This window comes from Mobula birostris, chromosome X (genome assembly GCF_030028105.1).
Source record: "Mobula birostris isolate sMobBir1 chromosome X, sMobBir1.hap1, whole genome shotgun sequence".
NCBI classification, from domain to species: domain Eukaryota; kingdom Metazoa; phylum Chordata; class Chondrichthyes; order Myliobatiformes; family Myliobatidae; genus Mobula; species Mobula birostris.
Genome location: NC_092402.1, coordinates 68,465,003 through 68,491,016, shown reverse-complemented (window position 1 = coordinate 68,491,016; position 26,014 = coordinate 68,465,003). Strand labels below are relative to the sequence as shown.

Sequence of the window (26,014 nt, the reverse complement as noted above, 5' to 3'; positions counted from 1 at the left end):
GCAGCACAAGGTAACAAGACATACCTTAGACCCACGCACTTCCTAGAGTTATCCATGTGACTCGGAGAAAGTGAGCAGAATTGAAGGGATTTGTTCAAAGCTAGAACAAGTTCAGACAGGTGAAAATAGACAGTATTAGAGGGCACTGGTTGGGTGTGTTTAAGGAAGCAGTGAAGTGTTCTCAGGACAGAGCTGTATATGGACTGAGTTCATAACACAAATGTGCCAGCTGGGAAAGTGGCAGAGGGCATCAAGTGTCACAGATTCAGGAGAGGTGAATGAGCAAAGAAATGTGACCAGAAACTAGTTCTTTGGGCAGCGGCAGGCTGAAACAATGTTTTTACAAAGACAGTCATGCTTGTAGATAGAACCATAGAACATTACAGCACAGAAACAGGCCTTTTGGCCCTTCTTGGCTGTGCCGAACCATTTTACTGCCTAGTCCCACTGACCTGCACCTGGACCATATCCCTCCATACACCTCTCATCCATGTCCCTGTCCAAGTTTTTCCTAAATGTTAAAAGTGAGCCCACATTTACCACTTCATCTGGCAGCTCATTCCACACTCCCACCGCTCTCTGTGTGAAGAAGCCCCCCCCCAATGTTCCCTTTAAACTTCTTCCCCCTCACCCTTAACCCATGTCCTCTGGTTTTCTTCTCCCCTAGCCTCAGTGGAAAAAGCCTGCTTGCATTCACTCTATCTATACCCATCATAATTTTATATACCTCTGTCAAATCTCCCCTCATTCTTCTACACTCCAGGGAATAAAGTCCTAACCTATTCAACCTTTCTCTGTAACTGAGTTTCTCAAGTCCCGGCAACATCCTTGTAAACCTTCTCTACACTCTTTCAACCTTATTAATATCCTTCCTGTAATTTGGTGACCAAAACTGAACACAATACTCCTAATTCTGCCTCACCAATGCCTTATACAACCTCACCATAACATTCCAACTCCTATACTCAATACTTTGATTTATAAAGGCCAATGTACCAAAAGCTCTCTTTACGACCCTATCTACCTGTGACGCCACTTTTAGGGAATTTTGTATCTGTATTCCCAGATCCCTCTGTTCTACTGCACTCCTCAGTGCCCTACCATTTACCTAGTAAGTTCTACCTTAGTTTGTCCTTCCAAAGTGCAATACCTCACACTTGTCTGTATTAAACTCCATCTATTTTCAGCCCATTTTTCCAGCTGTCCAAATCCCTCTGCAAGTTTTGAAATCCTTCCTTGATGTCCACTACACCTCTAATCTTTGTATCATCAGCAAATTTGCTGATCCAATTTACCGCATTATCATCCAGATCATTGATATAGATGACAAATAACAATGGACCCAGCACTGATCCCTGTGGCACACCACTAGTCACAGGCCTCCACTCAGAGAAGCAATCCTCCACTACCACTCTCTGGCTTCTTCCATTGAGCCAATGTCTAATCCAATTTACTATCTCTCCATGTATACCTAGCGACTGAATCTTCCTAACTAACCTCTCATGCGGGACCTTGTCAAAGGCCTTACTGAAGTCCATGTAGACAACATCCACTGCCTTCCCTTCATCCACTTTCCTGGTAACCTCCACGAAAAACTCTTAATAGATTTGTTAAACATGACCTACTACACACAAAGCCATGTTGATTTTCCCTAATAAGTCCCTGTCTATCCAAATACTTGTAGATCCTATCTCTTAGTACTCCTTCCAATAATTTACCTACTACTGATGTCAAACTTATTGGCCTATAATTTCCCAGATTACTTTTAGAGCCTTTTCTAAACAATGGAACAACATGAGCTGTCCTCCAATCCTCCAGCACCTCTTTGCTCTTTTGAAATTGTGAATATTTTGAATTGAAATATTTATTGATTTTCCTTTTGAAAGCTACTTTTTCACTTGAAGCAAAATTGGTAGCAACCCAACCAGAGATAGGATATTCATTGTTACCAACAGTGCAACAACCTTTAAAAACTAAGCCTTGAATCTCAATACTTAAGTATTTTATCCTTGAAACACCTTGAAACATGTTACTCAGCTTAATTTGGGTTGTCACCCTAGTGTAGCGGTTAGCACTACACTATTACAGCTCAGGGTGTTGGAGTTCAATCCCAGCATCCGCTGTAAGGAGTCTGTACGTCCTCCCTGTGGAATGTGTGGGTTTTCTCTGGGTGCTCCGGTTTCCTCCCACAGTCCAAAGATGTACCGGTTAGGTTAATTGGTCATTGTAAATTGTCCTGTGATTAGCTTTGGGTTAATTGGAGTCATGAGGTCTCCAGAGTGGCACTGCTCGAAGGGCCAGAAGGACCTACTCCGTGCTGTATTGCTAAATAAATTTCATCAAGAATCAAACTTTGGAAAACAAAAGTGCAAGACAATTTATTTTCGTCCTTGATACCAACACATTTTTATTTTGAAATTAACCTTTCTCTTAACCAGTCTACTGTCGGTTTAGAAGTATCACAATCTTCAGTTTGTCACTATCAGAAACAATCAAAAGCATATTTTCTAACATACATTGAACAGTGGCTGAAATTAAAAGCTCAATTGCCGAACATATCCCAGGAATGTAATGAAAATTGAAAATAACTGGGTTTATTCCAGTGGTTAAAATATTACAAAAACATTAATAATGCTTTTACATACAACTGTTTTGTTAAAGTTTTCATTTTTAATCATAAACAATCAAATATACATACACTTGCCCATACTTTAATCTCACTGCTCAGATCAGGAACCCTTTAAAAGAAACATACAACTCAGTCATGCTCAGTCAAGTGACCCAGAGCCACCAGCAAGTTTCCCTCACATTTTCAAATATTGTGTTGATATTTGCTTCTGACAGAGAAGGTGGCAATTTGGCCCATTGAGCTAAGGAAAGCTCAAAGCAATTTCCCATCAATCTCATTCCATTTATTTCCCAATAACCTGTTCTCTCCCATCTGTCCAACAACTCACTCAATTGTCCTGCTTGGGATAACTTACAGTAGCCAATTAACCAGCCAACCCACATATCTTCTCCATCTAGTTATCAGCATGCCATCCTGAGTCTGACTCTTCAAGGGCAAACTAATTTCTACTGCTTAAATTGTCTCCTCAGCTATCCATGAAATCCCACCTTGCTGTTGATAAATGCACCAATATGAATCAGACTTCAGAAAACAAAACTAATTTTATTTGTGAATGGTGTGGGTATTATTGCCAAAAGAAAACACCACCATTATTGCCACTGGTTTTAATAGATTGACATTTATTTCATCGCTCATTTTAAAATGAAAAGGGCTGTCAAAAACAGAAAAGCTTTTTTTAAATAGAAGGTTTTCCACAACTTTTGTTTTTAAAAGGTAAAAATGTAACAATTGTTGGAAACTGAAGCAAGAGCATGTGCTCAGATTACACTATCAGTATTCCATAGCTTAATTCTATTGAATGGTGGTCTGGAAAATGATGATAAAAAATTTTAGATAGAAAGTTAAAACAGGGATAGATTTCTAGGAAAACAAAGATTGTAGCTGAAGTCATTTTCCAGGTGCGCCATCTGCAATTACAAAAAAAGAAGCCTCGTGCTATCCTTCCTCTTCCCTCAATGTTCCACTATTAATTCCGCCAAACAAATACAAGGTAAAACAGTATTTTCCATTGAGCGTCCAATGAAAATGTACATCAGTAATAGCTCGCAGCTCTGGTCTGGAGTTGTTAATCCCAGTACGATTAAATGAAACAGTCTAAATAAGAGAGTTTACAAATCCTAATCAGTGACGAGTTCATTCATCATTACTTTAGCCACTGTTTATTCAGACAAGAAACTCCCCCTCACTGCTGGTTCATCTTAGCAGCTTCAGCCCTGATCAGTGCAATCAGATCCTGGTTAATTAAAAACACAAAACGAAGACCAGCAATCTACAAAAGAAGAAGAAAAAAAATCTTAATTTCATGCATCTTTCTTGTCATTATTTTAGCTAAAAAATTTTAATCCATCCCCCATCAACACAATTGCTCAATTTATCTCTAAAGATAACCTATCCCCTTTATAACCATTACCTGTTACAGATTCATGTAAATTGATCTACTACACTTGATTCTATACCATTTCATATCCCAACAGCAACAGACACTAGAAACCTCTCCCCACTCCAAGACAGCATTCTTTGCTTACCAACACCTTGTCTTCGATTAAGCTCACAAACTATCTAAACAGTTCTGCTGTTCCAAAACGCTCAACACTTCATCAAATCTTTTCAAAACTTCAAGTAAACTATATCTTACGGATTATTCCATATCCATTTACTACCTTCTCATCATCAAATGCTTCACTTTATGTTGGCTCAAATATACTTGTGGTCAACGTGCTCAGTGAAATTACAGAATGTCCTTTTTTTTTTAAAAATACTAAATTAGTGTAATGTAATCTTCATAAGATGAAGATTGACAAGTGCATGATTCAATTCATCTTTGACATTACACTTACTTCAACAACAGAATTGTTGTTCAGCTTCCACTTATTTCCACTCAGCACCGGCCTACCGTCAATGTAGATGGGACGTCGGCCTTCATTGGCAATGAAGAAATCACCATTGTTCTTCAGCTTTATTATACCTTTTAAGACAAATTTAATTCCTTTCAAAAGCAATTGCATCTCAAATGGACAGACAAGAGGAAACCATTCCAGTATTAATTGGAACCTCTCTGTAAATACAGTTTGCTCTTTTACAGTTGGCTTTATACAGTAGCTTCTTTTTCTAATTCAAACATTACTTTGGGACAGCTTATCCTGCAAAATCCAGATAACTGTAATAGAAGAACAGTAACTCTTCCATCTTATCTAAAGAGCAAGTTAAAATCCCAAGTGTCCAGTGATAAGTCACATTTTCTCTCACCACAGGATTCTGCTGTGTTTCAAAAAAGGAAAAATCAATTAGAAAACAGGGACAAGCAAAAGCAAACAGGGCATGGAAGAGGACCTCTCCTCCAACAAGGAAGCACAGTGGATTGAATGAACTTTTGTTAGTTCTAGGATTCTATAAACCCGCACTGCTCTTCCTGTTATGATCAAGTGCACAGTATCAGGCGTTCGACTGTGTGACCATCAGGCAAGGTAGGATTATTCTGCTGCCTGACAATCATGTTAATCAGTATAAAATACAAGCAACTGATTTGTAGTTCTTGGCCACTTTGTTTCTTATTCCCAGTCGATGAGCAGAGTTAAGAAGAATGGAACAGACTGGTAATTCTGACCAAGAGCTGACTGCCTGGTCATACATATAGTGTTTGTTTGTAACATACACATCCACTGCCCAAATTCCCATGGTTGCCCAGCAACCTCAAGACAGGAAGGAACAAATTAAAAATGAACTTGTTACCTTGCCTTCTGGAAATTTTCCATGCTGGTCCTTCTAGAGAAAGGTCCACATCAATCTGGTTATCTTTTGTGGCTCTACCCAATGTGATCTAGTTTGAGGAAGAGAAGGGAGATGTATTTATTAAGGTGGGGGTAGGATGTGGAGTAATTTTGCCATGTCATATGTATACATTTAAATATGGTCCATTTTGAAACCACCAGCTTTAAGAGAAGTTGCCTTTTAACAAAGTTTCAGCACATGATTTTCTCCTCTGTAGATTTCTTTATGTTCTTGCTCACAATTCAGGATTAGTACTGATTTAGCAACCAGGTTGTAGGCTCAGATTTCAGCACAACAATATCCAAATTTGAATCCTATTGCTCAAAAAGTGACCATCAAGTCTACATGCATTCCTATTTTATTAAAGGCTTTGTGGACGTACAAACCTTTCTGTTACTATTTGCTTAAAAATTTCACATCTGCTATCCACTGACATAAATTTCAAAATCTTCATTGGAGACGTGGATACCCTGATATATGACACAGTTCTGATGGAAAACCTAACAAAAAGTTGTGCCTCATTAAACCTACTTCCATGGGCCTCTAAATGACCTGCTGGGCACTGCATAATTGGAACTGAGGTTGAGAGGATTGAAAACTATAAGTTCCTAGGAGTGGACGTCACTAATAGCCTGCCCTAGTCTAACCACATAGACCCCACTGCCAAGAAAGCTCACCAACACCTCTACTAACTCTAGGAGGCTAAAAAAAATTTGGCATGACCACATCAATACTTACCAATTTTTGTCAATGCACCACAGAAAGCATTCTGCATTACAGCTTGGTATGGCAACTGCTCTGCATGTGACCACAAGAAACTGCAGAGTTGTGGACACAGCTCAGCACACCATGCCAACCAACCTCCTCTCCATGGAGTATGTCTATACTTGGCGTTGCTTCAGTAAAGCAGTCACATAATCGAAGACCCCACCCACCTGGACAATCCTCTTCTCCCCTCTCTCATCAGGAAGAGGATACAAAAGTGTGAAAGCACATACCACCGTTTTACTCTACTGTTATAAGACTATTGAATGGTTCCCTAGTAGAACAAAATGGACTCTTGACATCACAATCTACCTTGTTACGACCTTGCACCTTATTGCCTACCTGCACTTTCTCTGTAGATGCTGCACTTTATTTTGCATTATGTTTTATTGTTTTACCTTGTACTACCTCGGTGCACTGTGTAATGAATCGATCTGTATGAACAAGACAAGCTTTTCACTGTACCTCAGTACACGTGACAATAGTACCCCAATTCCAAACATCCTACATCTAAGTTTCATACCTCTCGGGACCTCATCAGGTATCGGACCATTCTTCCTCGTAAAACAGCCAGTGTCTGGTTATCAAAATCAGGAGAGCTGATACCTTAAGAAACCAAATCAGATCACCTTGTAAATTAGCTCATCTTAGTAGTGACCATCACCTTTATGAAACACATTGCATAATCTCTTAATATCCCTAACAAAAAACAGTCTCAGTGAAAAATGTAAGAATCTTATTTCGAGACAGAATCAATTATTTTTAATCATCATTATTTGTAAACAAGAAATGGGGCATTGATTTTTTATTATCAAACATCAAGTATGGAAGACTGATATTTTATCATAAAATGGTCTTATAACCCACATAATTAGAATTACTGAAGCTTATTATTTTGAAAACTACATTTCAATTTGTCATTCTCAGACTGATGGAAACCAGACTACTTTTCCCAACAGTTACTCAACCAAGAAATGTGATGATTGTGCAGACAAGTCAAATTCAAAGAGGTGAATTTCATACAGTCAGCAGGAGGATTTTGGGACCTGCAAACCCTTTTAAAGCTCCAACTTATTTCAACTATAAACTGGATCTGGAAACGCACAGAAAAAATTACCATTTTCAGCTACTCTCTATTTATTGAGAATACTTCTTCAAAAAACTGTTTTCTGTCAGTCCCTGGTAAGTCCTGGAACTTAAAATTTTTAACTTCAAAAAATCTTAAAGTTTTAGAGATTTCAGCTGTTATAATTGTATTTTTTTCTTATACAATATTTTGAAATATATGCAAATTGAAGCTTTTATATAACAGTTGCTTAGGGCTACACATTGTATAATCACAGTTTGTTACAATATTATTAAACTATAAGCAAATTACATAAATCTGACTTTTGAGGTGACTAATGGTGACCAATGAGAAGGAGGCAGGACATTGGGGAATTGGGATGACCACCACAGATGCCCAAGTTTGCAAGAGCATTTCTATAACCATCCAAAATGAGTAACAGAGTTATTATATGCTGCAATACAGCTACTGCTTTAGCGCTGATTAACAAATCTCAGTAGCAGCACACCAATCCCGAAGTTAGGAAGTCAAGGCAGTGACCACCACCAACTTTCTACACAGCAACATTTATACAATTCTAATCAGTCAGTCACTGGGCAGGAGAAATCATGGGTGCATATTGGTATTCTCCCATTCATTGGAACAGTTTGAATGCTACTTCTTTGTGCCAAATCTACTGAGGCATTTTTAAATGTAGCAACAAACTGGTTTGTGTAGTGGGACTCCAGAACACTAAGTTTTGTGGTGAGAATAAAATTCTGAAACCAAAATATGTCAGTCATAAATATTGAAATGTCAATTTTAACTTTAACTTAAATCCTTCATTTCAATGTGATTTTTTTAATGGAACAATTACGCCTCAAATTTAGACACTAATGCAGTCACTAAGGCTTTACTGTAGCCTGCAATATATTCCAAAAACATCTAGTTCCAATGGGACGCTGTTCAGGAAATTTTGAAACGAACGTAGGGATACCTCAGCTGTCAGGAAACATTTGTGGAAGAGTAGGAAAAGAGTTCATATTTCAGGTCTGAGAACTTCATCAGAACACTGATGAGGGGTCTCCAACCTGGAACATTAACTAAGGACACCGTTTAATCATTGCCTGTTCCCTTACCTGTGACACTGTCAACTAGAACCTGCCACTTTGGAAGCTCTTGTTCTAGCTGTCGAATCTCTCGTTTCTGGCGTCGGTCTGCTAGGGCGAGTTCTGCAGTAAAAACACAAACAAAATTTTTAAAAGGCCATAGTGACTAACTATAACAGAGGCAGAACACAAATTTGCTGATTTATTTTGTGCACAATGCGGGGGGGGGAGATGGGACATAATGATGATGCTGGATTATCATTTAAAACAAATGTCAGTTGACATTTCATGTGCAGAAAATCTTAACCACATTATGCATCAAGATCTTAGTATAAAACTGACCAAAGTAACAAATGACCACCAGGAGTTTGAAGAGATTTGGGGTGTCACCAAACACTTACAAATTTCTACAGATGTATCATGGAGAACATTTTGACCGGTTGCATCGCTGCCTGGTATGGAGGCTCCAATGCACAAGACTACAGAGGATTGTAGACTCAGTCTGCTCCATCACAGGCATAACCCTCCCCACCATCCAGAACACCTTCAAAATGCAACACCTCAAGAAGACTGTCACCACCCTGGACATGCCTTCTTCTCATTACTACCATCAGTGAGGAGGTAGAGGAGCCTGAAGATACACACCCAATGTTTTAAGAACAACTTCTTCCTCTCTGCCATTCAGATTTCTGAACCCATGAACACAACCTTGTTATTTGTCTTTTGCACTTATTTATTTTGTAACTTATGTTTTATGTCATTTCACAACATATCAGTGATAGTAAACCTGATTACGATTCAACCTCTTCATCCAGGCAGAATTTGGAAGACTTCCTAGCTTTCCTCCAGTGCAGTGCACCTCACCCTCCCCGGCACCAGTACCCCACGGAGCAAGACTTTGATTCCCTACCCAGAAATCAAATACTGATTTAAAAGATGGAGTTTGGATGTTCCAAAATCAGTTAATTAAGTGTCTTTTGGGCACCTTCATTAACAAATGAAAGATATAAAAAAATACTCACTGTAAAATACTATTGCAATGACTTATACTGTACACAGTTCCTATAAATGTCAAATACCTACTGCTAAACATCAATTGTACTCTCCAGTTAAACTTATCAAATCTAGTGCTGGGAATAGCATGGCAGCAAAGACTGTCACAGTTCCACATAACCTGCATGTGTAGCATAATCACAACGTTAGACTACTATGTGAATACCCTCATGACAAAGATAAAGTGCACAGGGCAATACAAATTACTTGCATGTTATTTTAAATAATGGAACTTAAGATTGGATGAGCTAACAAGCAAAAAAAAAATCCCGAGTTTCCATAATTAAAGTTAGCAAATATTCTGTCACCACAAATTGAGGAGTGGCAACTAACCATGTTCCAGGACCTCATCTCTTGCTTCCCTAGGAAAGGAGAGAGAAAAAAAAACATCATCCAACATTCTATTGGACCAAAAGCACATTTCACAAGCAGATTGATGTACTTTGCGTACCCATCCCAGTCAAATGCTCATTCACGTGTAGTAGCATAGGCATCACATCCAAATGCAAGACAATGAAGACAATTACCTTCTTCACAATCTAGTGGCAGAGGATTACCAGTCATTCAGCAATGCCTTTGTGCAATGAGTTCTGTACAGCAAAGATCACCACACAACATTCAGGTAAAGGCACACTGGTGGATTTCCCCTTCAGTTATGCAAGGGCAGCAGCTGCAGTATCTTGCTTGCTCTAGCTCATATTAAGTTACCTCACTAATGTTACCCAAGACCCAAATCAAAATCACAGGGTGGTTAAAAAAACAAGACATTACAAAAAGAAATATGATGCAATTTAAGTCATCCAATTTAAAGATACAACATTTTACAATATTTGTCTAATGTGGACTTTAGTTGGTCTTTTATTTACCGAATCCTAATCACATTCACCACCAGGTCATAAGAAACCAGTTTATGCATCTGTTTCGATAAAATGTCATTGACCTGAAACATTCAATCTGCTTTCCTCCCCCCAGAGATGCTGAGTAAAGCTTGAGGGAACTGATGTAACAGAATGCAACCCACAGATTGATAGCTGCCAACGGTGTTCAGCAAATCTCTTCACCGTCTCATAAACAGCCTTTCATCCTAATCTCAGAGAAAACATGCCATAATGAAATAAAAACAGAGTATGCTGCAAATATTCAGAAGGTCAGGCTGCATCCTTTAGAGTGAGAATAAGACCATAAGATATAGGAGAAGTAGGCCATTTGGCCCATCGAGTCTGCTCCACCATTCAATCATGGGCTGATCCAATTCTTCCACTCATCCCCACTCCCCTGCTTTCACCCCATACCCTTTGATGCCCTGGCTAATTAAGAATCTATCTATCTCTGCCTTAAATGCACCCAATGACTTGGCCTCCACAACCGCTCATGGCAACAAATTCCACAGATTTACCACCCTTTGACTAAAGTAACTTCTCCGCATCTCAGTTCTAAAAGGACATCCTTCAATCCTGAAGTCATGCCCTCTTGTCCTAGACTTCTCTACCATGGAAAATAACTTTGCCATATCTAATCTGTTCAGGCCTTTTAACATTCGGAATGTTTCTATGAGATACCCCCCCCCCCCATCCTGAACGCCAGGGAATACAGCTCAAGAGCTGTCAGACGTTCCTCAAACGGTAACCCTTTCATTCCTGGAATCATTCTCATGAATCTTCTCTGAACCCTCTCCAATGTCAGTATATCCTTTCTAAAATAAGGAGCCCAAAACTTCACACAATACTCCAAGTGTGGTCTCACGAGTGCCTTATAGAGCCTCAATATCACATTCCTGCTCTTATATTCTATACCTCTAGAAATGAATGCCAAAATTGCATTCGTCTTCTTCGCCACTGACTCAACCTGGAGGTTAACCTCTAGGGTATTTTGCACAAGGATTCCCAAGTCCCTTTGCATCTCTGCAGTTTGAATTCTCTCCCCATCTAAATAATAGTCTGCCCATTTATTTCTTCCACCAAAGTGCATGACCATACACTTTCCAACATTGTATTTCATTTGTCATTTCTTTGCCCATTCCCCTAAACTATCTCAGTCTCTCTGCAGGCTTTCTGTTTCCTCAACACTACCCGTTCCTCCACCTATCTTTGTATCATCGGCAAATTTAGCCACAAATCCATTAATACTGTAGTCCAACCTAGAATAACTAAGTTAATGTTACAGGTTGATAGTCTTTCATTAGAATTGGCTAGTTCTAATACAAACTGGACAGGATGGTCATCTGAAGTTGTTGAGCTCATCATTAGGTGCCACAGTAACATAGCGGTTAGCACAACACTATTACAATTTGGGGTGTCAGAGTTCAGAGTTCAATTCCAGCGCAGTCTCTAAGGAATCTGTGTGTCCACCCTGCGGATGCATGGGTTTCCCCTGGGTGTTCCGGTTTCCTCCCACGGTCCAAAGACACACTCAGGTAGGTTAATTGGTCATTGTAAATTGTCCTATGATTAGGTGAGGGTTAATCGGGGTTGCTGGGGCAGCGTGGCTCGAAGGACCAAAATGGCCTACTCTGCACTGTATTGCTAAACAAACAAACAAATCCTATATATATATTCCATTGAGCCTTGAAGGCTGTGTGCCAAGTTGGAAGATGAAATGCTGTTCCTCGAGCTTACACTGTTCCAACATAAGCTTAAGGATTTGTATCTCATCGTCAATGCAGCATCCTACAGCACTTGGAACTTAACACTAAATTCAACAGTTTCAGATTTCCAATATCAGCAGTATTTTTACTTTTCAACACCACAATGAAACACTGATCATCACACAAGCAAATTATAACTTCATTTTATCAGATTGTGCTGGGTTCAAAATTAGGTCCTACAAGTGCAAGGCTAATATTTTACCACAGTGATACTTCATTTCTCCAAAAAGCAAAGGGGAAGATTTAGTAAAAAATAAGTAGTAGAGAAATAGACATCATATCATGCAAACATTTAAACCCTTACTTGAGCTTGCTGTCATCTATCATATCTTCAGCATCAGAGAAATTCAGAACTTGATCTCCTTTAGGTAATGGTTGGACTAGAGAAATAGTAAAGATCAGTCAAGAGAGCAATAAAGTCATCCAACTGTACAATAAACAGCAGCAGCATGAAGTTACATTTACTTAATGCAGTTAGTGAATTGTAATGTCTAGAACTACTTTGGAAATGCAATATAGATATTAAGGAAGACAGAGGAATTGACAAAGGTGTGATCGTAGGTTTTAAGCAAGAGAAGCAGGTAAAAAAGGTTTAGGCAAATATTTCAGAGCACAAGGCTATAGTAGCCAAAAATAATGTGCCTGTAGATTAAAAAGGGAGCAACATCTGTATCTCCTTTAGATCAGAGCACTGGCGACCCCAATTCAGAGTCTACACTGATCAGAGCCAAGCCTGATTCTGTTAGTGACAGCTAGGGCAATCAGGTGAGTTGGTTGACCTGGTTCAGTTCCACTGATCTAGCCCAAATGCAACTCTTAACAATTTGTATCCTCTTCACAGCTCAACATTTAAGGGTATACAGAAAGCTACAGATTAATGGCTATTCTCATTCAACAACCACATTGCCAACATGCTTTTACCTGTTTGATCTTCTAAGAGGTAGTACTGTTTCATCAGTTGCCAGTGAACTTGCAAGGATTTGGCAGTTCGTGACTGATAGAAAACATTTGGGTGTTTGTTTAGCAACTCCTGAAAAGTATCCAGTATAGGTTGACTGGTCTGTGGGCCAAACATAAAAAAAGGAAAGGTAAATAATATTACAATACCAGAAGTTTTGCCCTAATAGACAGACATTCACCATCTGAAGCAACATGCATGATATAGAAGCCAATTCAAGTCTATTTAAGTGGTTAGGATTTGTTTAAATGTTTTATTACAACATTCATTTGTATTTAATACAGATAAGAAAATACAAAACAGAAAAAAAAGAAAAAAATACATCTTCTTTCTCTGCCCCCAGCCTTCTGGAGATAAAAAATTGCTCAGTAGAACCATACTTGCAATTCTCCACTATTCTTCACATGAGGGATGAAATATCAGGCTATCCCACATCATCAGCATCAAAGAAGGCATTATAAATTAAGCACTGATCTCAGGTACATCCTACAGCTATAACTGTAGAGTAATTAAGAAAACTTCATTGGTATGGTACAGCATCATACAGGGCCTCACAACTGTAATTATTGTACATAACTAATTCAGCAGAACTGGAACAGAACCAGAACTGCTTCATGTGTTTGTGGCACGCTCTTTATTGTATGAATTTGTTGTACACAATATCCACTTCACCCTTGGACTGGCGCTACTATTTTCCTCTCCTGTCCCCCCCCCACCCACCCCCAGTTGAAAAAGTAAAGTAAATCAGACTTCTGGAAAATCTTGTAAGGATTACCGATCCAATCTTCGCCAACTGTTGCTCCTCTGCCTTGCTGTAGAGAGCTTTGGCCTGAATTGCTGCAATTGCTTCAGGATGAAGCTGCCTCATTGCCTGACAAGCCAGTCTGAAAGAATATTAAGACAAATAGGTTTGCATGATCTTTCAATTACAAAGTCAAATGATAGAGCGGGAGGGTTAAAGAGGTAGGACTAATCAAAATAGGACATACATGGTAAATGGTAGGGCACTGAAGAATGCAGTAGAACAGAGAGATTTAGGAATAATGGTGCATAGTTCCCTGAAGGTGGAATCTCATGTGGATAGGGTGGTGAAGAAAGCTTTTGGTATGCTGGCCTTTATAAATCAGAGCATTGAGTATAGGAGTTGGGATGTAACGTTAAAATTGTACAAGGCATTGGTAAGGCTAAATTTGGAGTATTGTGTACAGTTCTGGTCACCGAATTATAGGAAAGGTGTCAACAAAATAGAGAGAGTACAGAGAAGATTTACCTAGAATGTTACCTGGGTTTCATCTCCTAAGTTACAGAGAAAGGTTGAACAAGTTGGGTCTTTATTCATAGTCATACTTTATTGATCCCCAGGGAAATCGGTTTTCGTTACAGTTGCACCATAAATAATAATAGAACCATAGTTAAATAGTAATATGTAAATTATGCCAGTAAATTATGAAATAAGTCCAGGACCAGCCTATCGACTCAGGGTGTCTGACCCTCCAAGGGAGGAGTTGTAAAGTTTGATGGCCACAGGCAGGAATGACTTCCTATGACGCTCTGTGCTGCATCTCGGTGGAATGAGTCTCTGGCTGAATGTACTCCTGTGCCCACTCAGTACATTATGTAGTGGATGGGAGACATTGACCAAGATGGCATGCAACTTGGACAGCATCCTCTTTTCAGACACCACCATGAGAGAGTCCAGTTCCATCCCCACAACATCACTGGCCTTACGAATGAGTTTGTTGATTCTGTTGGTGTCTGCTACCCTCAGCCTGCAGCCCCAGCACACAACAGCAAACATGATCGCACTGGCCACCACAGACTCCTGCACGTTTGAAGGCCACAAGCAGGAACGACCTCCCGTGCCGCCAAGTGTTGCATCACGGTGGAATGTGGCCGAAGTCCAACAGTAAAAAGTTCAATATCCAGTCTGCAAACACGTTCCTCGATCGTAATATACCTTGGATTGCACCATCCGTTGTTAGCCAGAACAGTAAGCACCCAACTCCTTTACGCTTACCACTCTCCGTGCGCTTCCGGTCAGCCGGAACGGTATTACCCACTGAACTCCTCTTCTCCAAAAGTTTCTGTTGTCTTGACCCGGTCCTCTTTCCTCGGCTTTGTGATCCCCCTGTGTGTTTTCCTCCGGATTTCAGCAGGGGTGTCCGCCGCTCTGTTCACTAAGCCAGTTGGTACTTGCTGGTCCGTGGAATACACAATGCGACCTTGCTTCTGTCCCGTGTGTCGGGATGTAACCATTTCCAGCACTAAAGAAAACCCAAATAAAACTCTCTCTACCAGCATGTTAGAGAGGGTGCAGCTGCGACGTGTTACCGTGAGAAAAAAAAATACAAAAAATAACGTAAATTAAAAAGTAAGAAGAAGAAAGTAAGAATAGATCGGAACGGCTGTACCAGGCTGCATACACGACCGGCGCATGCGCACTATTCTTTGGAACGTAGAAGGTTGAGGGGAGACTTGATAGAGGTATTTAAAATTATGAGGGGGATAGATAGAGTTGACGTGGATAGGCTTTTTCCATTGAGAGTAGGGGAGATTCAAACAAGAGAACATGAGTTGAGAGTTAGGGGGCAAAAGTTTAGGGGTAACATGAGGGGGAACTTCTTTACTCAGAGAGTGGTAGCTGTGTGGAACGAGCTTCCAGTAGAACTGGTTGAGGCATGTTCGATGTTGTCATTTAAAGTAAAATTGGATAGCTATATGGACAGGAAAGGAATGGAGGGTTATGGGGTGAGTGCAGGTCGGTGGGAGAGTAAGAGTTCTGCACCGACTAGAAGGGCCGAGATGGCCTGTTTCCGTGCTGTAATTGTTATATGGTTAAAGAGGTAGTTTGCGAAATCTAGAAGATAAGCTGACATTGAGCAAAGCTCAAGCAATTATACACATCTAAAGCCTACGATCATAAAACAACCTTGATCTCTCCTAGCCACATTACAAATACTTGTAGTATAGTGATCTTTTGTTGCCTTCACATTAAAAAATAGAAATTTCAACAAACAAAAATACAAAATTGATTGCACCTGTAATGAAATAATAACTTGTGGTACAGAAAACATAACTAAAAATTACTGCTTGATTCACCATTTGCTCTAATAAATGCAGATAACAATCATTCATTGCCTTTCACAAGCATAATGATTTTAAATTACAATGATACCAGAAGCAGATAATAATTTAAATGCAAGTTATTATGAGGTGATAAAGGAGACTGATGTATCACAGAGGTGGTGTCTGGATTTGGGTTTAAGATCTTCCCTTTTTAATTTCTCTTACACATTCTTGCCAACTCACTAAAACCTTCCACCAGTATTAACTGGAAGCTGAATACAAGTCAGCAACTTGCTTTATCACAAAAATTGTTTGGCACCAAGAGAGAAGGAAGAAAACACCTGGACTTAAGAAGGCAGAAGAATAAAAACAAACTTTAAATGAGATAATGGTGGTTTAAGTACTGGTCTCTCATCTCTAAATCTGAATTTATGGCCAGAGCAATTGATAGGGTAAACATGTTTGAAGGTTCCAATACGCAAACATGAGGAAATCTGCAGATGCTGGAATTTCAAGCAACACACGATTGGTGGGGAATGAACATTGACTTCTCTAACTTCTGTTAATGCCCCACCTCCCCCTCGTACCCCATCCGTTATTGCCCATTCTCTGGGCTTTTCCCCCCTCCCCCTTTTCTTGCTCCCTAGGCCTCCTGTCCCATGATCCTCTCGTATCCCTTTTGCCAATCACCTGTCCGGCTCTTGGCTCCATCCCTCCCCCTCGTGTCTTCTCCTATCATTTTGGATCTCCCCTCCCCCTCTCAAATCTCTTACTAGCTCTTCTTTCAGTTAGTCCTGACGAAGGGTCTCGGCCCAAAACGTCGACTGTACCTCTTCCTAGAGATGCTGCCTGGCCTGCTGCATTCACCAGCAACTTTTATGTGTGTTGCTTGAAGGCTCCAATACACAGGATTGAATAAAAGCTGCATTACTACCATCAGGGAGGTGATACAGGAACCTGTCCAAGCCCACCTCAACAGACTGCCACAACTTCAGAATGAATTAGCATTTCATTCAGGAAAAGTTCACTCTCATGCTCAATGAGTTGACCTGAATTTAAAGCAGAGAATGGTGAGCCTTGTTCCGAGATAGACACCCAGCACCTCATGTTTTGGTGAAAGAAAGCAAACTCAGCTATGTGTCACTTATAATAAATTACATATTTTTTGCCAAGGCTCAACATTTGCCATAATAAGACAGACATATAGCTGAGTTTACTTTCTTTCACCAATAAATTTTTCCCCAAGTACGGCTTTCGGTACTTTTAAACATGTAAAATGGTTAAACCTGAAGGATTCTAGCCATAATTATAAGAATGCATTCCACTACTTTTCTTGTTTCTTTTATTGTTCAATTATTCTGATTGTTCTGTTCATCAACATTTGTTCTTTCACTTTAAGAAAGCACATAAACTATTGACAAACGCTGCTTATTTATTGGATATGCTAGTTGGTAGTATTATAACGATGATCTGAAGAACAATGGTAAATTTTAAAACACAGAATTTCTGAATGTGTGCATTATGATGACCAATTTAGTTGTGATTTATTGAGACAGGAGGTGTTGCTTCCCTTGATGAAAGATTTTATAACAACTGTATATGCACAATTTTTCTTAATACAAACGAAACCCAGAAGAAACTCTGGAAGCAAAAATTAAAACCAAGAAAATTCCGAGCCTCACTGCTCAACATATTTGGAGTAATTTCACTTACTTCGATATAACAGGATCATACAGCAGCGCGTACCACCGCTCCTGAATCTCCCGTAATGTGAAGTGACAGCTGAACTTCACACCAAGGTGCACGGCAGTCAAGTCGTTAGTCTACAAATCAAAAATGTAACATCAGACCCTCAAAGAGGGCAATAATATTAACTATAAAAGTTAATGTGCTGATACCACTGGACAGGTGGTCAACATTATTTGTACACTCAGCAGCCACTTTATTAGGTACACCGGCTCATTAATGTAAGTATCCAATCATCCAATCATGTGGCCGCAATTCAATGCATAAAAGCATGCAGTTTCAAAAGCAAGCAGGTCAAGAGTTTCAGTTGTTGTTCAGACCAAACATCAGACTGAGAAAGAGATGTGATCTAAGTGACTTTGACTGTGAAATGACTGTTGGTGCCAGATGAGGTGGTTTGAGTACCTCAGAAACTGCTGGTCTCCTGGGGTTTTCACGCACAAGTCTCTAGAGTTTGCAGAGAATGGTGCAGGAAAAAGAAACATCCACTGAGTGGCAGTTCTATGGGCAAAAACACCTTGTTAATGAGAGAGGTCACAGGAAAATGACCAGACTGGTTCAAGCTGACAGGAAGGCTATAGTAACTCAAATAACCAGGCGTTACGACAGTGGTGTGCAAGAAGAGCATCTCTGAACACACAACACGTCGAACCTTGAAGTGGACAGGCTACAGCTGCAGAAGACCATGAACATACACTCAGTGGCCACTTTATTAGGTACAGGAAGTATTTAATAAAGTGGCCACTGAGCGTATATCCACTAAGGTATGGAAGTTGTCCTGTCCAACACCGGAAGAAGCTGCAGAAGATTATGAACACAGCCCAGCCCAGCACATTACACAAACCTATCTTCCGTCCTTGGACTCACTTTACACTGCACGCTGTTGGAGCAGTACTGCCAGGATAATCAATGATACGACCCACCCAGCCAACACACTTTTCGTCCCTCTTCCCTCCGGGAGAAGGCTCAGGAGCTTAAAGACTCGTATGGCCAGATTTGGGAACAGCTTCTTTCCAACTGTGATAAGACTGCTGAACAGATCCTGACCCGGATCTGGGCCGTACCCTCCAAATATCCGGACCTGCCTCTCGGATTTTTTGCACTACCTTACTTTCCATTTTTCATTTATGATTTATGATTTAAATTTTAAATATTTACTATCAATTTGTACTCCAGGGAGTGAGAAGCGCAGAATCAAATATCGCTGTGATGATTGTACGTTCTAGTATCAATTGTTTGGCGACAATGAAGTATAAAGTAAAGTAAGGGAATGATGGGACTAAAGCTCCAGAGAAAACAATTCACATCCCATCTATGTAGTTGGAAAATGGGAATAGTGAATAATCTCGAATGAAAGCTGATCTTTCAATGAGGTACACCGTGAAAAGTCTGATAATTATTAAAGCTCATCAGGTTCACCGTTGTACTTAGGAAAGGAAATTCTGCCACCTAGCCAATCGTGCACTTCTGTTAGTTTTTTAAATAACCTAAGGGAAGGTGTTGCTGGCACAGCCTGCATTTATTGCCTATCCCTAATTGCTTTCTAGGAGGTAGTGATGAGCCATCACGTTGAACCATTGCAGTCCTTGGGGCAACAATGCTTCCATGATGTTCCTAGGCAGAGTTCATGAAACTACTGTTAGTTTCATTTAACAGCATAACAAAACATACATACAATTAAATGTCTTCCTATGTCTACATTTCCTATTCCCCTTCTTCTCAGTTCACTAGTGCTTCTCTAAAACTGAAACTAACACTCTGGCACCACCTAGTGACAAGAATAGGGTGCTTCAACAGCACTCAATCAATGAAATCCACAAACTATTAGCTGAAGAAACTCAGTGGGTCAGGCAGTATCTATGGAGAGAAATGTACAGTTGAACTTTCGATAGAGACCCTTCATCTCAACTCAAAATGTTAACTGTCCATTTCCATTCACCAGCACCTTGTTCCAGATTCCAACATCTGTGGTCTCTTGTGTCTCTATGCAAAACTTTATTCTGGACACACTTCTGACACAGTGTTTGTTGTGATGGAACATGCAGAGACATGAGAGGCATTTAGTCAGGCATATAAACAGGCAGAGAACGGAGGGATATAAATCACGTGCAGCCAGAAGGGATTAGTAAAATTCACATCGTGGTTTGCACAGACATCATGTATTGTTCTAAAACAAAGAAGGTTGGAGACAAAGCTGATTAAGTTTGTTATCTTATTGCATTAATTACAGCTTTTGTTATGTGTGTGATTACTTTGATATTTGTTAAACTAGAATTTGTTTCCATCTCTGCTATTTTACCTGCAAAACAGCATTTATTAACAACAAGTCATCTGTTGGCTTCCATCGTCCAAGATCTTTCGTGACCTGAAGGGGCTGCTTGCTTTTCTTTAGCCGTTTGACGATACTGCTGGGAGCTAATGGCACTGTGGTGGATTTTGATAACTGATTAAAAAATATATGCAGAACGGTATTAAATGCTGTATTAAACAGAATCCACCATTCTCTTGATGGATATATCCCACATGTCCAAGTGAGATATTTCTCCAACTAAACCAGTGCTCAAACAATCTGTTTCAATACATACAAACCATATTAGATTACATGTTTCATCCACTGGGCAAAACACACATACATTATAGTGGAAGAAATCTCAGTGACAAAAAATAAAAACAGAAAATACTCAGCAGGTTAGGTACCATCTGTGAGAGTTAGTGGAACAATTGATGTTTCAAGGCAACTAACCTTCATGATGGAAGGTCATTGACCCAAATCGTTAACAAAATCTGACCTGCTGAGTACTCCCAGCATCTTGTTTTTTTTAAAAAAACAGATTTCTAGAATTTTGTTTGTGTGTCAATTGGACAGAAGTATGAAATAAAAGGAAACAAATGTCCAGAGGGTCAGTCAGCATCTGGAAAAGTGATAGAATTACAACTGGAACATTAGACTTTTAGAAGAACAGCCTACCAATAGGTTTAACTACCCAAACAGCAGATTAAAAAACAGTGAGGTGTTTTGCCCTGCACAAAGGTCACTTTGTCAGCATAACCTCTGAATAAATAATTATGTATAATTACATAACCTGACAGCATAAAAGCAGGTTAGTTATACAACTTATTAAAGGCAATAGCTGGCTCAGTGATACTACCCAAATCTTAATCCTCTTTTATCCCCCCCATTCTGTAACATTGATTCTGGTAAATGGGTAGAACTATATATTAAGTAACTTTTGTCTTTCATGTGCTGAATGAACTGTTGTTACCAACTACAAATACACATTCTCAATGTGATGACATGAGTTTCCCAAGTGCTCTGGTTTCCTCCCATCCCAAAGATGTTCTGGTTGGTGATTAATTAATCACTATAAATTACTTCTCATGTGCAGGTGAGTTGTAGAATTTTGCGAGTTAATGGGAATGAGGGGAGAATAAAATGGGATTATCAAAGGATTAGTGTAAATGGGTCATTAACTGGGTGAGCCAAAGGGGCCATTTCTGTGCTGCATGACAATCCCAACATACCTGGACTTTGCAATTACAAGAAGGAAGCTACTGCATTATTTCACTGCTTGAGAATCCAGCATTGATTTCAGTGACCGCTTCCTTTAATTCATTAGCTAACACTTAACTACTTATACAAGTAGCGAGCTCGAGGAAACATGGTCTGAACCTGCAATGCACAGCTTGAAAATTGAGTGAGGCTATAGCATGACTGAAGGATCAAAACGATGTGAAGTTCAGACATTGGTGACAGTTTCAAATCCTTTTGCACCTTTGTACTCTCCAACTCCACTGCCGGGTAACAGATGTAGAATCAGCACTTTTCAGGATATTGTCAATGCACAGGGGATAAAGCAGCTCTACAGAAATTCTTAGTGGAAAGCAAAACTTTGTGTTACTTAACCAAATATGAATAAGCACTCACTAAAGTTAGAAAATATTTCCCCAACAGCAGCTTCTATTGAACCAAGGGTTTTAAAAAAGATAATAAACATGAGATGAATGTCTGAAATAAGAACCAAAAACCAGTGAAAGCAGAAATGCATGCCAGAGCCATCATAAATAAGCAAGCCCAACAAGAAGTTTATGATTAGAAGTTGAACTTTCATTTTTTATGTTTCCATATCTCAACAGACCTGCAGTGTGTTTCCAGCATTTTGTACTTTTTTGCATTTATATTTAATACATACTTTTTTCTTTTCATTGGATGGTGGTTCACTGCTGGAGTATCGTGCAGGTTCCATCCCTGTTGGGCCTTTTGCCCGAGTAGAAGATTTAGCCAGGCTGCTTTCAACTAGCTCATCATCAAATTTCTTGCGTTTTATGGATCTGAAAAAGGGAACAATGCAAGAGTCTTCCATTGGTGGTGTGAAAGAAAGTGACAAAGAATAGGAAGGCTGGCCTAGTTGCTCCAGTTAACAGAATTTCTGCCAATTCAAAGATTGAAATCTGAGCAATTAAGAGGAGAAATTACTCCCATATCTCAGTATGGAGAAATCAATAATGCATTGGCAAAGCACACTTTGCTTCAACCCAAAAGCAGGTGAATGCAGCTCAAACTGAAGGCGTGAAACCTTCTTTGGCAACTGCAAAGTGGATTTGAAGTTACCTCATGCCAATTCCTGAAGTATGAATCTGCAGCATAAAGCTGCTCTAAGTTCATTGTAAATAAGGAACAATAAGAAAGAATGGTTACAGTGGTAAGGGTGGTCTTTTAAGTTTGGCTTTGGGGGTGAAAGAGGACATTTTCCTGAGTAAGCTGTTACTCCTTTAACATCTTGATGCTGATACTAGAAAAATGACAAAAGCATACTTTAATCCCCAGCAGAAACATCCCTTACCTTAGAGTGGAGATCTGGTCAAGATGCAATTTCTCATGCAAATTTTAAAGCTGAAATATATACCCATCTACCAATAGTTTAGTTTGCATATCACGTCACATATTTACTTCATATAAAAATACCACAGGCTCATAGATTTACGCTTAAGCTAATCATCAGCATTCAATGCCTACACACACCCCAGCAGAGAATTTCCTTATTCCCTCTTTTTCACACTTGTGGATTTATCATGAAAAATTAGATTGCAATCTATTTGTAAAGAGATCATGAGCTTTGTGTCGAGTCCTTGCAGGAGCTATACTTATCCAGATGCTGTTCTGTGTGGCATTAAAAAACTCAGGTTCAATGTGGTTTCTACTGGAATAATTGAGCTTACTCAGAGATGTTCTAAAAATTCTACATTTAGCCCATGTTACTGGAGTGGATATCTGGATATTAAAGAGAAGTGCATCCATTCCAGATTACTACTCTACAACTTTGTGAACAAGGAGTGAAAACATGCAAACACGAGGAATTCTGCAGATGCTGGAAATTCAAGCAACACACATCAAAGTTGCTGGTGAACGCAGCAGGCCAGGCAGCATCTCTAGGAAGAGGTGCAGTCGACGTTTTGGGCCGAGACCCTTCGTCAGGACTCACTGAAAGAAGAGATAGTAAGAGATTTGAAAGTGGGAGGGGGAGGAGGAGATCCAAAATGATAGGAGAAGACAGGAGGGGGAGGGATGGAGCCAAGAGCTGGACAGGTGATTGGCAAAAGGGACATGAGAGGATCATGGGACAGGAGGTCCAGGGAGAAGGAAAAGGGGGAGGGGGGAAACCCCCAGAGGATGGGCAAGGGGTATAGTCAGAGGGACAGAGGGAGAAAAAGGAGAGAGAGAGAGAGAAAGAATGTGTGTATATAAATAAATAAATAATGGACGGGGTACGAGGGGGAGGTGGGGCATTAGCAGAAGTTTGAGAAGTCAATGTTCATGCCATCAGGTTGGAGGCTACGCAGACGGAATATAAGGTGTTGTTCCTCCAACCTGAGTGTGGCTTCATCTTTACAGTAGAGGAGGCCGTGGATAGACATATCAGAATGGGAATGGGATGTGGAATTAAAATGTGTGGACACTGGGAGATCCTGCTTTCTCTGGCGGACAGAACGTAGGTGTTCAGCAAAATGATCTCCCAGTCTGCATCAGCTCTCGCCAATATATAGAAGGCCACATCAGGAGAACCGGACGCAGTATATCACCCCAGCCGACTCACAGGTGAGGTGTCGCCTCACCTGGAAGGACTGTCTGGGGCCCTGAATGGTGGTAAGGGAGGAAGTGTAAGGGCATGTGTAGCACTTGTTCCGCTTACAAGGATAAGTGCCAGGAGGGAGATCAGTGGGGAGGGATGGGGGGGGGACGAATGGACAAGGGAGTCACGTAGGGACAATAATAATAATAGTGAAAATAACAGTGAACAATATTTAATTGTTTTTTTTCCGCCAAAGTTAAGAAAAGGCTTCTATTTATGACTAAAATAAGCCGTAAAGCTTGAACATTTATTAATATTCCTTTCCTCACTGCGCACAACAATTCTGTGAATGCCAAGACTTGGGTTTTAATGTACAACATCTGTACTTGCTCGGTTTTTGTGTGTGGTTGATTGAAATAGTTTTGAACATCACTAAATATTACAAAGCCATGAACTTTAAAACAGCACTTCAAAGTAGACTAAATCACAAGTGATGCAGCCAAAATAGCCTGATGTGGGGTGCTACAAGGCTTAAGCTACTGATGACTGAATTAGCACCGGCAAGAGAAAAACTGCAGAGGAAGGGATTCTTCCTTCTTTCCTTACCACAACCACCCCAGTCCCACAAGCAGCCTGGAAAGCTCATCACCATCAATAAAAAGAGACCTGATAGTAGGTCACTCAATAAGAGAAGCCCGGCGAGAGGGGAAAATAAAATATAAATTCAGATAATCCTCTCAAATTGCCAAAACTCCATTCACTCAGTTAAATGTGCATGAAAACACATGGGAGGGAAAGGGGAAAACATCTAGCAACACACTGTCAAACTGAGTACTAAACAAATCTTCTGGAAGTTTAAGGCTCTTCAAAAACTGACTTATAAATCCACCAATAAACTTCACATTTTACATTCAGCAGACAGTTCAAGTGAATCTGGCCAATCTCATATCATCCTGTATCCATGGAGACTCACTATTTCATTATGGATCCTAGATTAAATGCAAAAAGGTCTGTCGTAGGCATTTCTGTAGAGTAAGTGAGGTACTGTACAAACCTCAGTAGGTGCATACACCATCTCCCAAGGTGGCTTCAATTCCCTACCTTTGGAAGGCGATGTCCAGCAGACAGCAAAATTAAACAGCCATTGCTGCTGGTGTGAGCTCTTGTTGCCAAATTTCTCTGACAACCTGAAAATGAGTGCACAAGCACAATCCTATCATTTCCTTGGCAGTGCCAGTACTCAGAACTCCACCCCAGAGCGTAAGCAGAATGCAGATCATCAGGTGAGAATTAGAGGAGGAGCGGGGCAAGGGTGGCAACACATATTGTAGAACCGTTTCAAGTAGAAGTGGCACTGCAATATAAATAAAAGTGTAAAGAGCTCGTGGGTTAGCTGAAGAGGCAGAGTATTTCCACCCCTGCGTTACCTGGATGAGCTCCTGCGTTTGGGAAGTAGGCTGAAGGCTTGAGTAGCTGTACGTTTCTGTGCCGAGGGGGACTGGTCCCCATCAGATCTCCCCACAGGCCCTGTCGACATAAGCCTTGTCCCAATAGTACCCAGTGTACACTGTTGCTCAGCTTCAAAAAGGAAAGAGAAAGTGTTGCTCATTATTTCATTTTAAAAAAACGGACGAGCTTTACCATCCACATGATCCAATATACAGCCAGGCAACAAGATTCCAAAAAGGTTTAAATACTCAGTATAATTTGGTCAAGCTACACAATTTCTGTATCGTTCTGAAGTACACACCATTGATTTATACTTATTTTATTCAAGCCATTATCTGGAGTGACTTTTGCCAAACTGCCAGCCCACTAGCTCCCACCATCCCATCTCCTGAAAGCTGACCACTGTTGCCGTATAGTTCAATGGGCACCATACGCCTCATTGCTACTTCGTCCTCAGTGGCTTTTCGTTAAGGCTCACACAGAGTTCACCATTTACCATGGGAAGAATGGAACTGAGAGAATTATAATCAACCAGGGGGTTCTGCAGAACCAATCCCAACCAGGTTTCCTTTCTCTAGCTAAGGGCCACAACTATAGCAACTCTTCTGCCACTGAGTGTGACATCACCAACTGTAGCACAGAGCCTGCTTAGTGGACTTGGTTTCTTTTGGGAGGAGAGGGACCAGAATGGATTCTAGTAATGGCTCATTAGA

General features: G+C 40.2%; 1 protein-coding gene across 3 annotated transcripts in view; it reads right to left on the bottom strand.

The window, feature by feature from the left end:
* Positions 1-2,373: 2,373 nt before the first annotated feature.
* mcrs1 (microspherule protein 1) overlaps positions 2,374-26,014 on the bottom strand; it is a 29,702-nt gene continuing 6,061 nt past the window's right edge. For 2 of the 3 annotated variants that reach the window (XM_072249388.1, XM_072249387.1), the window contains 13 exons: positions 25,280-25,430; positions 21,975-22,113; positions 20,084-20,227; positions 17,752-17,861; positions 13,748-13,856; positions 12,936-13,074; positions 12,319-12,394; positions 9,704-9,732; positions 8,348-8,440; positions 6,687-6,769; positions 5,360-5,447; positions 4,468-4,595; positions 2,374-3,899 (listed from right to left, as the gene is read on the bottom strand). In XM_072249388.1, coding sequence (XP_072105489.1) covers positions 3,813-3,899; positions 4,468-4,595; positions 5,360-5,447; positions 6,687-6,769; positions 8,348-8,440; positions 9,704-9,732; positions 12,319-12,394; positions 12,936-13,074; positions 13,748-13,856; positions 17,752-17,861; positions 20,084-20,227; positions 21,975-22,113; positions 25,280-25,430 — 1,376 coding nt within the window. In that variant the 3' untranslated portion in view covers positions 2,374-3,812. The remainder of the gene's footprint in view (positions 3,900-4,467; positions 4,596-5,359; positions 5,448-6,686; positions 6,770-8,347; positions 8,441-9,703; positions 9,733-12,318; positions 12,395-12,935; positions 13,075-13,747; positions 13,857-17,751; positions 17,862-20,083; positions 20,228-21,974; positions 22,114-25,279; positions 25,431-26,014) is intronic. The other variant, XM_072249389.1, reaches the window with a different exon arrangement.